The sequence below is a fragment of the Dendrobium catenatum genome, unplaced genomic scaffold (assembly GCF_001605985.2).
Source record: "Dendrobium catenatum unplaced genomic scaffold, ASM160598v2 fragScaff_scaffold_81, whole genome shotgun sequence".
NCBI lineage: Eukaryota > Viridiplantae > Streptophyta > Magnoliopsida > Asparagales > Orchidaceae > Dendrobium > Dendrobium catenatum.
The window spans coordinates 282,252-297,899 of NW_021318543.1; the positions used below are offsets into that span (position 1 = coordinate 282,252).

Genomic DNA, 15,648 nt, shown 5'->3' on the forward strand with positions numbered 1-15,648 from the left:
ATTATTTAATTAATTAGTTAATTTTTTAAAACAACTAATTATTGAACTAATACTCTTACTAATGATTAAATTAATTTAAAAGCACTATTTTAATTAGTTTTAATTATTAATTATATCATTAATCATTTAAACATTCTAATACTAATTAAATATTATTTATAATGTTATGTAATAACTATTTCTATTTAAAATTATAATTATTAAACATTTATTTTAATTTTACATTACTAATTAGTTAAATAATTCAAGGTTTGCTTTTCATTTTATCAACTTTGTTTTTTTCTCGTTGCCATATCTTTTTGCTTGCTTGAGCCTCCTGTGCTTCATGTGAAGTGAAGTTTGAAGTAGTGTGTTGAAAGAGTCGCTAAAACATAGTTCACATTTGTCTATTATTCTGTTGGTTTGGAACTTTGGTTACCAATAAGAGGTATTGCCGTCTTAGGTTTTGAGTCTCGTGTATGTGACGTGTGTGTAAGTTATCTTAATTGATCTAAATATTAAAAAAAAAAGTTACTAAAGAAGCTTCTTCACCTCCTTCGACAACATTGGATTAGAAGTAATGAAGCGAGTCAGCTCTCTGCGAAGGTAACCATCTTTATCCCTTTCACGCGCTTCTTTGACCAAATCCCGCAAACAACAAGATTTAGTAAATCCAAAATTTACAGCAAAAATAGAGAAAGTGAGGATTTATTCCGCTGAAATTTAAGGGGGGCTCAAATGCCATTTTTCATGATTTAGCATAAATCCTACTCAAACATGCATAAATCCTATTGCCAAAAAGCCCCAACATTCTTTTATTCCGTCCGGTGTAAGGATGCAGAGGAACCTCTGGTTGTAGGCAAAATCTTGCCTATACCGAGGTGTACCGAGTTTTTTCAAAAAACTCGGTACACCTCGTTATAGGCGCGATTTTGCTTACAACGAGATGTTTCTCTGCATCCGGTCGGAGGACGTAATAATTGTTCGACAATTAGGCAACGTTCTTCCTTCTCCTAAGTCTACGACGTTCTTTGCCTCATTCAACGGCATCGGCCTCCTTTGAGGACGACATAGTCATGGACAACGATGGTAACCATCTTTCTCCCATTTCGTGGGCTTCTTCGACTATATTTTGTAAATCCACCGAATTCTTGGATTTAATAAAGCTATGATTTACGACAAAACGAGGGAAACATAGGATTTAACTCTCTCTGAGATTTTGGGGTTGTTTGGATGCACCAACGATTTAATATAAGTAAGATTTCGTAAATCCTCTAAATTTGAATTTACTAAATCCTAAGGGTGTTAAATCTTAAAAACTGTTTAGTAAAATTCAATGAACATCTTGATAAATCTTGTGTGAATTCAGAATGTAAGACGGTTAACACATTTAAAATTTATTTCTTCAATGATTAAAGTATAACAACAAAAGTTCAAATGAAACACATCAAAGTTTTGTTAATACTAATTAATATTTTAAAACTAATTAATTATTTAATTATTATTTATTATGTTATTTAGTAGTTATTTCTATTTGAAATTATATTTAATCCTACTAATTAGTTTGAAATAATTAAGTATTTAATTAATTTTTTATTTGTTTTACTTAATTATTTTTTTAAAAATTATATTAATTAAGTTAATCAATAATAATTCAGAGGCGTCTAGGGTTTACTTTTCCCTTCTTTATTTCGCTGTTGCCGTTGGGTTTCGTTCCTTCCCATGAGGTGTAGAGTTGTGCACGAGTCCGTTCCTCGGCTCCTTCGTCGCTGTTCGACTTCGCTCCTTCGACAACGTTCCGTTCCTGTTGGATTGGAAGTTACGACATTTTGATCGGAAGCAACGACTGGAGCTCGCTCGCTGTGAAGGTAACTTTCTCCCTTTCGCGTGCTTCTTCGACCAACTCCCGTAATTCCGCCGAACCGAAGGATTTGGTAAATCCAGGATTTATCACGAGAAGTGGTATTTTTCCGTCAACTGCAGCTCCCATTTACCGTGAGATTTGATTTTGCGTTTCTAGCCGATTGGGATTTAGCTCAATTCCGCCTCAAATCCGGCTTAAATCCTGCATCCAAACTGCCCCTTAGTATCTTAGCAGCAATTGTTGAGGTATGCTTCCAGCCCGCCAGCCAATCTCATTCACGACAGATCATGAAATTCATCCAAACACTTGACAAAATTACAATAAGGCTTGCGCTGGTAGCACCTAAGCTTTCCAGCACGCTCCCCTGTCTCCAGTCTTGCCCCCTCACCGACTCACCCTTGTGTGCTCACCCCCTGCCTCGACTGCTTGCCCCCAGCCCTCACGGCCCTTGTGCTCCCCCCGCTTGCGCCTCGTGGCTTGAAAGTTAGCTAGTCGGGTGGGGTCAACTCGGGTTAGACCCTGGTCGAGTTCGAGTGCAAATATCTGACTCGTTTTGCAATTCGTGTCGGGTTGGTGTCGTCTGAATTGGACTATGTTCAATTTCGGGAATACCCATTTTGACACCCCTAGGCAAAACACCACTCGGTAGTGTGGAGTGCGAACGTATGAAGAGGGAATCACTCCGGAATGAGTCTGTCTGCAAGATCTATGTGAGATTTTCAAATCCGGATTATATTTTCTTCATTTTCTTTTTTGTATCTCTTCTTGAAAGAAAGTAATGAAAAGTGTTTTGTTCCAAATTAATTCTATGACTAGCTAACTTCCTTGTTTTGGGCTAATGATGTGAGAACTATTTGTTTGTTCTAATGTAGAGTCTTGTATGTAAATGTTTAGGGTATTTTCAATTACTTCCGTGCTTAATTTAATTCATGCAATGACCATATATGAAGTTAAAGTTTAGTGTGATATATTGCCTTTACAGAGGAATGTTTAAACAATTAGGAGGATTGAGATAAAAAACTTTCATGACTAGACTTATGATGAATAGGATTTTAGGGTCTATGGAGATAGAATTACTGTAGAGAGGTGAAAACCCTTCTTTACACCCTTACAAGCTCGACAAAGATTTAAGGGTGTATATGCTCTGATTCACAACTATTGTAGATGAGCCTGCTTAGGTAAATATAAGTTCATTCACTATCATGAGTCCGAAACATCTTAATTTTTGGTTATCTTCACTTTTTATTGTATTTTTTTAGTAGAGTTAGCATCTCTCATTTATTTCATTGAGTATGATAAATTTTGTGGCTTGAGCAGGCAGTACTAGAGACAGTTGTAGCACACTTGTGTTCTCATCAGATTGACATTCTTCTTATACATTTTATTACTTGATCGACATGTGCACTTGTGTAGCTGGGAATGTCACACGCGCATATATAGTAGCAGCAAATCCCCATCAATAGCCAAATTTTTTTGTTATGATTTCAAATGATGTTCTATATTTTCAATGATAATCTAAGTGCTGATGCCGACCATGCCCCTTCTTTCTCCAATGTCAAATGAAACACACATAATATGTGTTCATATTTTGTGTTGTTAGCTTTATTATTATGAATGTTGGTTAATAATTTTCTTAAAAACAATAGAATTTATTCTTATGCTTCTGGATTATTTAAATATTGATTTATCTTTTTGGGTGAATGTAGATATGTGGGTTTGTCTTGAATGCATATAGATTATCTTTCACCACAGTTTGTTACTGAATTTATCTTGTTATTTCATACATCATTGGCATAAAGAAATATATGCGCATTTTAATCTTTTTTTTTGTGACCAGAACATTCAGCACAACAATTTGAGTTTAACTAAGCTGTCCAGATTAGACTTATGAGTTTTGAGCACCACCTAAACATGTTATTTAAATAACATCAATAGTTTAATCTACCAAAAAGTTTCAAACACAACTTCATATATAATAACTACTCAATCAGCTTAATCAACAACAATAATCAAGCCAAATAAGGCCATTGCTATACCGCATTACGAATGAGTGCATCAACATTATTCACTAATGATCTATCCTATTGTTTCTCAGTATCAACTTTGACTCTTAATGAATCTCGAAGATCTGCACAAGGTATGGGAAATTAAGACCCTAAAGAAGCCAGGTGAGGAAGAGGCTCATAATATCCTCAATCGCATTAGTAAGCAGGTCCAACCTATCATGCGGCGGCGTAGATGGCGGGTAAAAGTTCTCTCTGAGTTCTGGTGATACCCCCTATTTCCTTTTTCACTTTCTATTTCTTTAACTCTCTATCTCTTGTACATTTGGTCTCCTTTAAGATTTTGGGTTTAAACTTTTAATATTGATGCATGATTCAATGTTGAGGTAGTCCGACAAATCCATCACTTTTAGGCTTGAATGTCGGAGCGGGTTCGGAGGTGAAGCTACGTTTGCGGAGGCCTAATCGAGATTGGGATTTCTTCCCCTTTGAGCAAGTGCTTGACACAATGTTACATGAGCTTTGTCATATTGAACACGGCCCCCACAATGCACAGTTCTATAAGCTATGGGATGAACTACGAAAGGTACACACATTCACCAACTCCATTTATCTCTTGATAAGAAGTTATTTGGTTCATTCTGATTTTGATGATAACTTACATATCAAATGCAATGTATTTTATTTAATGGTATCTTATGTAATAATGTAATTATTGTAATGTTATCCAGAAAGATAAAGAATGATTTTAATCTTGCTTTTAGGTATTTTGTTTTAGATAGCAGCATATTTGAATGGAAATATATTTGGATGATAGATAGAGGTAATTAAATAAACCAAAGTTTAAAATTGCACAATTGGGTATTGAGGCGTTTTTCATTTGTGAGGCGAGGCGTAAGCCTCAAAATCCAATAATTGCGTGAAGTGAAAATAAAAGTTAAATTTGATTTTTAATTTAATACCAAAATAATATGTTAAAGAATGATATATTAGCTTTTTATTGAACTATGAAGTAGAAAATTGACATACATATGAAAAAAATGCACATGAAGTAAAGTGGCAAGTGATGAATTGCATGAAATCCAAGAATAAAACAACATAAAAGTATCATATAACATCAAGTTTAACTTCAAATTTCTTTTTTCTCACTTCCTTACTCATCCACAATTAATTCTTAAAGAAAGCTAAAATAATTGTCAACAACTCAGAAATCATCTGCACGGTCATCAGTGAGGGGTTTTTTATTGGAGTCATCATCATGACAAATTAGTCTCTCCTCTGCCTCATCCTGTGAAGTCCAACCCATTTGCTTCTCCATCATTTATTTTAGTCATTTTTGTCTTTTATAAATATTTGTCATCAATATAATGATGAGAGTAATGCTCCTAAATTTTTAGAGGAGGTGGTGGTGGTGTGCGGCTTTCAAGTGATCCCCGAAGGTGGCTACGATAATGGTGGTTGTGGCGAAGGCGGTAGGCTAGAGGTTGAGGCAGCGAGAGGAAGTTGTTGTGGCTCGGGGGTGTATTAAGGCATGATTTGTTTTGGGCTTTAGTTTATGATTTAGATAAGTTTTAACAAAAAAATATATAAGTAGCGTGAGGCGTACCAGTGAGGCGAGGCGCTTCTCAGGGCGGGCCTCAGCCAACTTGAGGTGCAAGTCTCATAAAAAAATTTTAGGCGTAAGCCTTGAGGCGTTTTTCAATGGAATTGCGCAGAGGCGGGCCTCAAGGCGGGCCTCATATTGCGCAAATTTAAACAATGAAATAAACCATCAATGTCATTTATGAAATTACTATTAATGATTTCAGTGAGCCAAATATCAAATAATTCTACTCATAACATTATATTATATAGCAAATGTCTACATACCTGATATTTATAAAATCATTTTCTAGATGATTTTATGCCCTAGAATAGTGACATCTGGATATCAACCAATTTACACAACATTTTGAGATGTTGTGGACATTTTATAAGTTGCATACAATCTTAATGTTTTTCTTCTAAATATATTTAAATATGATTACAATTAGCTAAATATATATTATCGACAGATATAAAATTGAACCAAATAATCCCTTGTTTTTTAACTCTTTTTTTTTTCAAGTTAATTCAAAATTCTATATTTGCTTCTTCTACAGTTTTGTAATGACCAGTAGGCTTATAAAATTTAGACTAGAAACTCAGTGAAAATGTAAAGCTTAAAGTCTCCTTTTGTGATTGCCATGAACAGTACTATTTGTTCTCCGCTGTCTTTCTAGAGGTTGCCATGAACTGTAGCACTGTAGGGATACTATTTGTTTTGTTTAGGTTGAAGTTTTGCCATTCTGAATATTGGACTATAAGCAAGAAAAGGCACCGTGAACAAATAGAGCTGATGGAAGACATCTCTTATGATATTTGTGGACTCTGATGGTAGTCGAATATATGAACTAAAGTGAATTCTATGTCAATTGCAGTTTAGAAACTAGGATAGTAACTTGTTTTGTAGAGCAACATAACCTCTTATTCATGTTTCGTCATCGTTTCAAATTTACAGTAGATGCAAAGAGTAGGACAACAAAATGATTGTGGATCTCCATCACTAAACCTTTTTTTTTTCAACTTCAAAAGTTACTCATTGTACTAATGCGTACAAAATGTATTATATGATTTAGTCTATTTGCATACAGAAGAAAATAAGCTCATACATGTTTCATGGGGTTTGATACCGTGGGTTAATAATGCCATTTGCATGCATGGCAAATTTTCAATCCACCCAGGGAAGATTGTAGCTTTTTAACACTTCGCAAATCGTCGTGGACAGAAGGTATTTGGATTTAAACATTTATATCTACATTAAGTTTCACTGAGAACAACCTAAGAAGTGTTTTAATGATAGTTTTTTGTTGCAAATTTATGTACTTTTCCTTTCAATTATGTGTGCAAGAATGCATCTATTTATGTATGCAGTCTTAGAAAATGGAAGAGTGACACAATTACAATGTGATTATCACCCATAGGCTGCTGTAGAAAGCATTGACAAATTTGCAAACTTATGGTTACTAGTGAAGATCATGAAACATGAATGGCTGCAGGAATGTGATGATTTGGTGGCAAAGGGAATAGCTGGTACTGGGGAAGGTTTTGATGGCCCTGGAAGACGATTGGGTGGTTTTACCCGGCAGCCTCCCGCATCATCTCTTCGGCAAACTGCATTGGCTGCTGCGCAGAAACGGGCACGTGTTGGTCCTCTACTGCCTTCTGGTCCACGGCGGCTAGGGGGAGATGATGTTATCATGTCTTCTCTTAGTCCTATACAAGCTGCTGCCATGGCTGCTGAAAGAAGAATGCTGGATGATTTGTGGTGTGGTTCAGTTTCCCCAGAAATAGAACGCATTAATGGCTTAGAAGCTCTTGGAGAATCTCCAAGCAATTCTAGGTATATAACACAAAAGCAAGAATTCTACATTGCGTCTGCTAGCTCTCTCAATTCATTTAATAAAATTGCTTCTAATAGCAGCCATAGGAGCACACCACCATCTGTGTCGACTTCTTCTCTTTCTGCAGTAGACAACATAGATGATAAGCTGGCATGGGAGTGCAATGTCTGCACTCTTTTAAACCAGGTTTGCTCTTATCTTCTATTTATATCAAATTTTCCCACCCTTCAGTTTGAAATCATCTCTAAATTTTCAATTCAAATAAATCTGAATTTAATTTAATCTCTAGAAAAGATTAGAAATGATCTTTCTATATTAGATTTAAACGAAAATTTGACTTTTAATAGTACACAACGGAGAAAAAGGATTCATTTAGCCGACCCTACGTAGTGGGATAAAGGCTTGTTGTTGTTGTTCTATTTCCTTTTTTCTTTTCTATCCTGGTACATCTTTGTCTTGACTGTATATCAAATTGTAACATTATTTTAGACGTCTATATATATATATATATATATATCTCATGCCTTTAGTTAGGCTTGTCATGTTAGAAACTTGTTAGTTGTTTTTCAACCTTTTGGCTTGATATGAAATGAGAAAGGCCTTGGGGCTTATTTGGTTGAGGGATCAGAGCTCAAATCAATGGGTGTAGATTCATAATCAACCCATACATTGTTGTGATTTCATTTCTCTTTACTTTCTTTCAATCCAAAGAAATCCTTCATCTTTGTATAATTTCTTTGTGTATTAATTGTTTATATGTAATTTATATTCTACAGCCATTGGCACCAATATGTGAAGCCTGTGGAACCCAAATGCCTAAACCCTTACAATCCAATTACAAAATCTGGTCATGCAAGTTCTGTACTTTGGAGAACAGCATAAAATTGGACAAATGCTCTGCATGTGAGCAATGGAGATACTCATACGGACCACCAGTGTCTACCCGCAGTCCCAATTATGGTACTTGAGGTAACTGTTCTGTATCTTCATGTAATTTTGGTGCAAATGTTAATGTATTTTGTTTAATGGGTCTTTGTGATCTTCAAATGGTGAAATGTGCTTTGAAATAGAATGCCCCACTCTCTCTCTCTCTCTCTATGGTGAACGTTTGAACGCTTTCTATGCATCATATGGTGAACTTCTTTGCGAATCTTTTTTTTTGTAGAAGATGAATGCCATCATGATCCCAAATTTATTATCTTCTATTATTTATATGTTTGATTTGTGAGGGAGTTACTTGGTTGAGTTATGATTCATATTAGGAGAGCAAGTAGGATTCGAAATTTCTACACTCTTCAAGCTGAATTATTAGTCAAGTACTCCCAGATTGTCAAAACTAGGTTTGAATAATAATCCTTTAGTTAACCATTAAGCTATTCGTAGTGACGAGGGTTAGGGGTATAAATGAGTCGAATCGGGTATGGTATCTATTGAAATTGGACAAACAGTAACAGTAACTATGAACAATAATCAAAACCAGAGATGGAGATGGAAGGATCATTATGGACCAAGGCTTCGTGTGGGACGGCTTTCTTATTGCTTCTTAAAGCAGCTTTTTAGTACAAAAATTAAAAATCTTGTACTAAAAAGCGGCTTTAAGAAGCAGTAAGAAAGCCGTCCCAAACGAAGCCTAAGACACAGGAGAATAGCTGCAATATGTTCCAAAAGCTACAGCAACGTGGGGTTCATCGCGAATGTGGCAATCAATGGGAGAAATAGAGATGATTCATAGTTTCATATCCCTCATTACATAAGCAGCATTTAGAATCAAACGCAGCTTTTTTATGTACAGTGCTTTCCTCAGTAGGGTCTTTGAGGTCAGAAGTTTGTTAGGCCTTCTCCAACCGAACTCCAAACGCATGAATGGCGTCGCTTGCGAGCTCCAGCCGAACAGCAAAACTTTCGATATTTGATTGCGGGTGAATAATGCGAGACACCAATATTGACGCCGCATTGTTCACCTGCGTTATTTTTATGTCTCTACCGGATTTGTCGAAGAAACGCGCGAAATAGAGAAAGACGGTTATCTTCTGCAAAAGGCGCAAAGTGGAGTTCGATTGGAGATGAATCATGCCATTTTTTAGCTTAAACGAAGCCCCTCTATTGATGATTTTAATGCACCCTTAAGGAAGGATGTTATATATTTATATATAATATATTGTTCATATGCTGCTTTTAATAAAGTGAAAGCAGTGCTGTACTCTGCTGTTGCACAAGGAAAAGTTGAGCTGAGCATACTTCTTTCAAGAATAGAATATTGGCACGTGGCTTATTTTCTTGGTTGGGTAATTAGACTCCTAGCTAATCATCTCACATGTTTTCCATTATTTATATGCAAGGCACAATGCATTTCATTTTAAATATTTTTATGAAAAAAGGCTATATTATAGTAATAATTTATGTAGAAAATAGGCATGAAATATTTAATGTTCAATACATAGTGTCTATTTGAGGAGAAATTATTATGTGCGGAGTTCAGAGAGGGAGAACCGTCCGGATTTGCTGTGTATTTATTGAGTATTTGTTGCTTATTTTTAAATACTCAATAAATACGCAAGAAATACTCACTTGTGAGTATTATTGAGTATTTTGTGAGAATTTGTTAAGTATTCGTTGAGTATTTTATGAGTATTTGTTGATTTATTGTATTTATTGAGTATTTATAAATATTTGACAAATATTCATTAAATACGTAGCAATCTGGACGGTTCTTCCCGTCCGGACTTCGCACAAAATAATTTTTTCTATTTGGGATGATTTTTTTTATTGTTTAAGTTTTTAAATTACAACCATAGTTTATTTGACTAGTATTGTTTTGATGCTTTCAAGAAATCTTCGGGTTAGAAGTTATGTTTTACATTAGCCTTCAAAAAATTATTTTATTCACAATAATTTTATTTTCTTCACAACAATTTTATAATAATATTTATAAAAAATTTCAGTTATCCCAAATAAACTTATAATTTATATCTTATTATAGTGATACCACAATTATAACATGCAAATTTAATGATTTTTAAATTTATCCTCATATAATTATGTCATAATATTTTGACATAAATTTTTTTAATGATAAAAAATATCTTTAAACAAAATTTTAAGGAAATTTTATCTATAAGATCCTATGTAATGTATGATTACTTAATAATTCCACAATTCATCTTTAAAAATCATTATTTCATTTCTCTAATTGTCAAACCATATAATTTGAATTGAATTATGTTATTTAGAAAAGAAAATAGGGGAAATTATTAGGTTTGGACACCGGACGTAGCTCTACATTCGGAGGTCAATAAAATGTCGTCACGTGCTCTTGCTCTTTATTGCGCGGCCCGATGACTCTACTCGGACCAGAACCCAGTATTGCTATGCTCGGGTATTGCTCGGTATTGCTAGATATTGTTAGGTATTGCTTGACAATAACGAGAAATATCGCTCTGTCAAGACCAATACCTAGAAATACCGAGCAATGACGAGCAATACCGAGCAATAACTAGCAAAATCGGGGTATTATTCGGTATTGCTAGGTACTGGTCTTGACATAATGATATTTCTTGTTATTGTCGAGCAATATCAAGCAATGCCTAGCAATACCCTGATCTGCACAAATCAGCCAATACATAGCAATCTCGGGTCCGGTCCGGGTCCAGTCGTCGGGCCGCATGGTAAATAGTAAGAGCACGTGACATCATTTTACTGACGTCCGAACGTAGAGCTACGTCAGAACACCTGATCTAATAATTTCTCAGAAAGAGAGGGGATATGTATACCTAAAGCTACCAAAAATGGCAAAGAATAAACTTTTCTTCATATAAAAACAAAGAATCACATCTTTCTTTGTTCTATATCTATGTTGTTCTTAAAAAATATAAACATTACTTATCGAACCTTTTAAATTACCAAATTACAAATATATAATTGCATAATAACCCTCTGTGTAGATAGATGAACCACCCCTTCCCTCTCCTCCTCAAGCTTGGCGCTGCAGTGGTCGCCGGAATGGCGGCGCTCCTCTCCTTCCGCCGCCATTATGGATTCACCGCTCTCCACTCGCTCCGCCGCAGCATCCTCCAAACGCTCCTCAATCTTCCCGGCGATGTCGATGGCGCCACCGTGCGCCCGACGATCCTAGTCCTCGGATTCCGGGGACACGGGAAGAGCGCATTTATTAACACAGTTTGTCGCGTGCTCGTCGGAGAGGAGGGGCCGATGATTCTTCGGTCAGAGACAGCGCCGGTGGGGTTACTGCTGCCGGCGTCAACGCAGTTGGCTGTGACGAGGGTGGTGGCCGTCGTTGGATGCGATTGCTGGGAGATGGAGGAGGAGGTGGAGGGTGAGGGATTGGTGGTGGAGTTCATTGATGCGCCTCCATTGCCTGAGCCGGCAGTGCTGACGGCGGCTCTAGTAGAAGCTGCGCTGGACTCCTTCGCCGTCAGAGGAGGCGGATCAGTGGCTCCGTTGCCTCCTGAGTGCGTGGTGGTGGTACTGAAATGTAGCCGGTGGGTGAGAGAACGCCATCTAGCCATCCGACGGTTGACAGAGATCGCCGGCGTTGTCAGGAACCGCGGTGGGTAATTTTATGCTTTGACTTGTTTACAATTTAAGTATTCAAATACGCATGAATATATCATTTCTTTATGACTTAACTAATTATGATTTGCAGGGCTGAGTCCATTGATTGTATTAACTCATAAGAAATCTCTCAGAAATTGTAAACAAGAAAAACTCAAACATGAGGTCGCCTTCAGAGCAAGAACTGATTGTGTCTACTTCATTGAGAACTACACTACAAAGTGTTCGACGAAATGTCGAGGTCCGACTGTCGTTAAGAACGACTTTGATACTCACTATACTGCTCTTGCAATCATCAAACAATGTCTAGAGTTCATAGCGCAACATCGAAGACAATCGTCACGAAAAAGAGTTAACTTAGCAACTCATGTCAATGAAAAAAAATAATGAGGAGAAGATTGAATTTAATAAAAGTTGATTTGTTGGTGTTGTTTATTAACTTGTGATGTGTGTTTTGTTTGTGAATGAAGGTTTTTGAAGTGGTTGAGCTTGGTCTCTACAAAGAGGATGTGCATGGCCCATAGGCTATTCATTTTATGTGTAAATAGAACTAATTGGGTGGCAAATATGATAAATTATTAGCCTTCAAAAAATAAATTATACCCTCATATTATCATAATAATTATTTTTTTTCTTTAAGAAATATGTTGTTTATAGGAATTTTGTGAGGAAGTGAAGATGGAAAAAGAACGACAAAAGAAGCTAACATGACATCCAAAAACTAGAATTTATGTGGTTAACTTTATAGCATATATCCATAGTGCAACGAGGAGGAGAAACCCACTATAAAAGTTAAACATCTAGTTTACATGGGAAGTCAACCTTGCTCTGCCATGAGCAAAGCTTATAGAGTTGGAATGACAAAGGAGAGGATGAAGAAGGGCAAGGAACTCCTTTTCATACAATAGTTCTTTTCTCAACCAATTGTGTAGAGAATAAGAGAGCATTGATAGAATTTCTCTTAACTATGAGGGATACTTAGAACGGCACGGGGTTATGTTCCACATGTTAAGCATTGTGATAATCAAATCCCATGTGTCGGGCTCTATTGACTAAATGCCTAAATATTCATTGGTACTTGAGCAATATGATGAGTGGAGCACCTACCTGTAGACATGTGTTATCCCTCTATGGACTCAAGTGAGAATGTGTTAAATATGTTTTGGCAATAAAGTGTTAACAACCCAAAGGGGCTTCCTGGACCAATTATATCAAACTTTGATAACTTCAATAACTAATTGGCCAAAAGGATGACTTGTTAAGGAGGTTGAGTTCTTTATAGAAACTTAACTCATCAAAAAATGGCAGCGAGAAATTCAATTTTTGACTTGGAGAAGTCTTTAAACATTTTGAGTTGTCAAATAGGTTTATTGACTAAAAGAATTCAACAAGAAAGAGCTAGGAGGAGTTCTTGGGTATACTTATTTCTTAAGAAGAGTGGTCGGATTTGAGTTTCAAGTGAATTCCTCACTAAGTGAGGAGGTGTTGATTTGGTTAGCTTGAGAGCAATGTGCCATAAATTTTAAGGCTATCATCAAAAGGAGCGCTTTTGGGCAATAACTATTCAAACTTACTAACAATTTATTGGAAGATGATTTTCAGTTGAGTATGTATAATTTATCTTGGAGGCTACCTCTCTTCTTGGAGTTTGATCTTAATAGATATGTACTACGGATATGCTAATTATTAATACAAAAAACTAAGTGATTAGAATAAGATTTAGATCATACTTATAATAAAGAAACATAACTATGAATTATTTTAAGAGTTAGTAGGAACGAAATTAGATCAAATTGAATGAGAGTGAGCAAAAAGAAATACAAAAAATTTACATACCTAAGGCCTAATTTATGTAATTTTATTTTATACCACAATATATTTCTTATCAATCATATTTTATCTCTATGTAATGAATATATAGATACTGAAAAAAATATACACATCTATAATATTTTCAGATCAATAAATTTCAACATGTGTATTTATCGAGCACCGCAATCATCTTATTGTTACTTTTATCCCTCTCACTATAATCTAATGAATAAATATTGGGTCAATTTTATAGTCATTTTGACTTTTAGAATGCTACTTGTCAAACAAAACTTATGATTAAAAATTATTGAGTTAATTATTTTCATTTTATGGACATACTTCAATCTGTTTCTTCATCATATATATTTGAAAACCAAAATTTCATGAAATTTGGTCAATTTTACATGCAATCATACAGATATAAATTAATTATTTAGTAATTTTAGCATGAAGGACAGTTTGACCCACTATAAAAGGTAAACATGTAGTTTACATGGGAAATCAACCTTGCTCTGCCATGAGCAAAGCTTATAGAGTTGGAATGACAAAGGAGAGGATGAGGAAGGGCAAGGAACTCCTTTTCATACAATAGTTCTTTTCTCAACCAATTGTGTAGAGAATAAGAGAGCATTGATAGACTTTCTCGTAACTATGAGGGATACTTAGAACGGCACGGGGTTATGTTCCACATGTTAAGCATTGTGATAATCAAATCCCATGTGTCGGGCTCTATTGACTAAATGCCTAAATATTCATTGGTACTTGAGCAATATGATGAGTGAAGCACCTACCTGTAGACATGTGTTATCCCTCTATGGACTCAAGTGGGAATGTGTTAAATATGTTTGAGCAATAAGGTGTTAGCAACTTGAAGGGACTTATTCGGTCAATTATATCAAACTTTGATAACTTCAATAACGAAGTGGCCAAAATATGGTCTGTTAACAAGGTTGCGTTTTGTATAGAAACTTAACTCATCAAAAAATGGAACTGAGAAATTCGATTTTTTGAATTGGACAAGTCTTCAAACATTTTGAGTTGTCAATGAGGTTTATTGACTAAAAGAATTCGAAAAAGAAAGACCTAGGAGGAGCTCTTGGGTATGCTAATTTCTTGAGAAGAGTAGTTGAATTTGAGTTTTGAGTGAATTGCTCTCTAATCGAGGAGGTGCTGATTTGGTTAGTTTGAGAGCACTTTGCCACAAATTTTAAGACTATCATCAAAAGAGGTGTTTTTGGGCAATACCTATTCAAACCTTATAACAACTTATTGGGAGATGATTTTCAGTTGAGTATGTATAATTGATCCAAGCGGCTACCTCTCTTCTTGGAGTTTGATCTTAATAGATATGTACTATGGATTGCTAATTATGAATGCAAAAAACTAAGTGATTAGAGTAAGATTTGCTAGATCATACTTATAATAAAGGAAAAAAAAACATGGAATTATTTTAAGTGTTAGCCAGTAGGAAAGAAATTAGATCAAATTGAATGAGACAGAGTAAAAAGAAATACAAAAAATGTACATACGTAAGGCCTAATTTACAAAATTTTATTCTATACCACAATATATTTCTTATCAATGATATTTTATCTCCATATAATGAATCTATAGATATTGAAAAATTATATACATATAAAACTTTGTCATATCAATAAATTTCAACATGTGTATTTATTGAGGGTTGCAATCATCTTATTGTTATTTTTGTCCCTCTCACTATAATCTACTTAATAAATATTGGGTCAATTTTATAGTCATTTTGACTTTTAGATAACTATCATGTCAAACAAGACCTCTAATTTCAAATTATTCAGTTAATTATTTTCATTTTATGGACATGCTTAAACCTATATCTTCATCATCTATATTTGAAAACCAAAATTTCATGAAATTGTTTAAGTTATTAGAGGCCAATTTGCATGTAATCATAGAGGTAAATAATTATTGTGTAACATTAACTGATCTATTGCTTTATTAGATTAAAATAAAACTC

General features: G+C 35.1%; 1 protein-coding gene across 7 annotated transcripts; it reads left to right on the top strand.

Annotated features, from left to right (window-relative positions):
- The first annotated feature begins 1,642 nt into the window (after positions 1-1,642).
- On the top strand, positions 1,643-12,279 carry LOC110096524 (DNA-dependent metalloprotease WSS1). Of its 7 annotated transcripts, none has more exons than XM_028696524.1 (7): positions 1,643-1,847; positions 3,939-4,111; positions 4,237-4,432; positions 6,924-7,267; positions 7,346-7,454; positions 8,045-8,237; positions 9,073-9,515. In XM_028696524.1, the coding sequence occupies exons 2-6, from the start codon at positions 3,957-3,959 to the stop codon at positions 8,234-8,236; spliced, it is 996 nt and encodes a 331-aa protein (XP_028552357.1). In that variant the 5' UTR covers positions 1,643-1,847; positions 3,939-3,956; the 3' UTR covers position 8,237; positions 9,073-9,515. The 7 variants fall into 7 exon arrangements, with proteins under 7 accessions (XP_028552357.1, XP_028552360.1, XP_028552363.1 ...); XM_028696527.1 differs by having other exon boundaries at positions 9,076-9,515; XM_028696530.1 differs by lacking the exon at positions 9,073-9,515 and adding an exon at positions 1,963-2,553 and having other exon boundaries at positions 8,045-8,476.
- Positions 12,280-15,648: the final 3,369 nt, after the last annotated feature.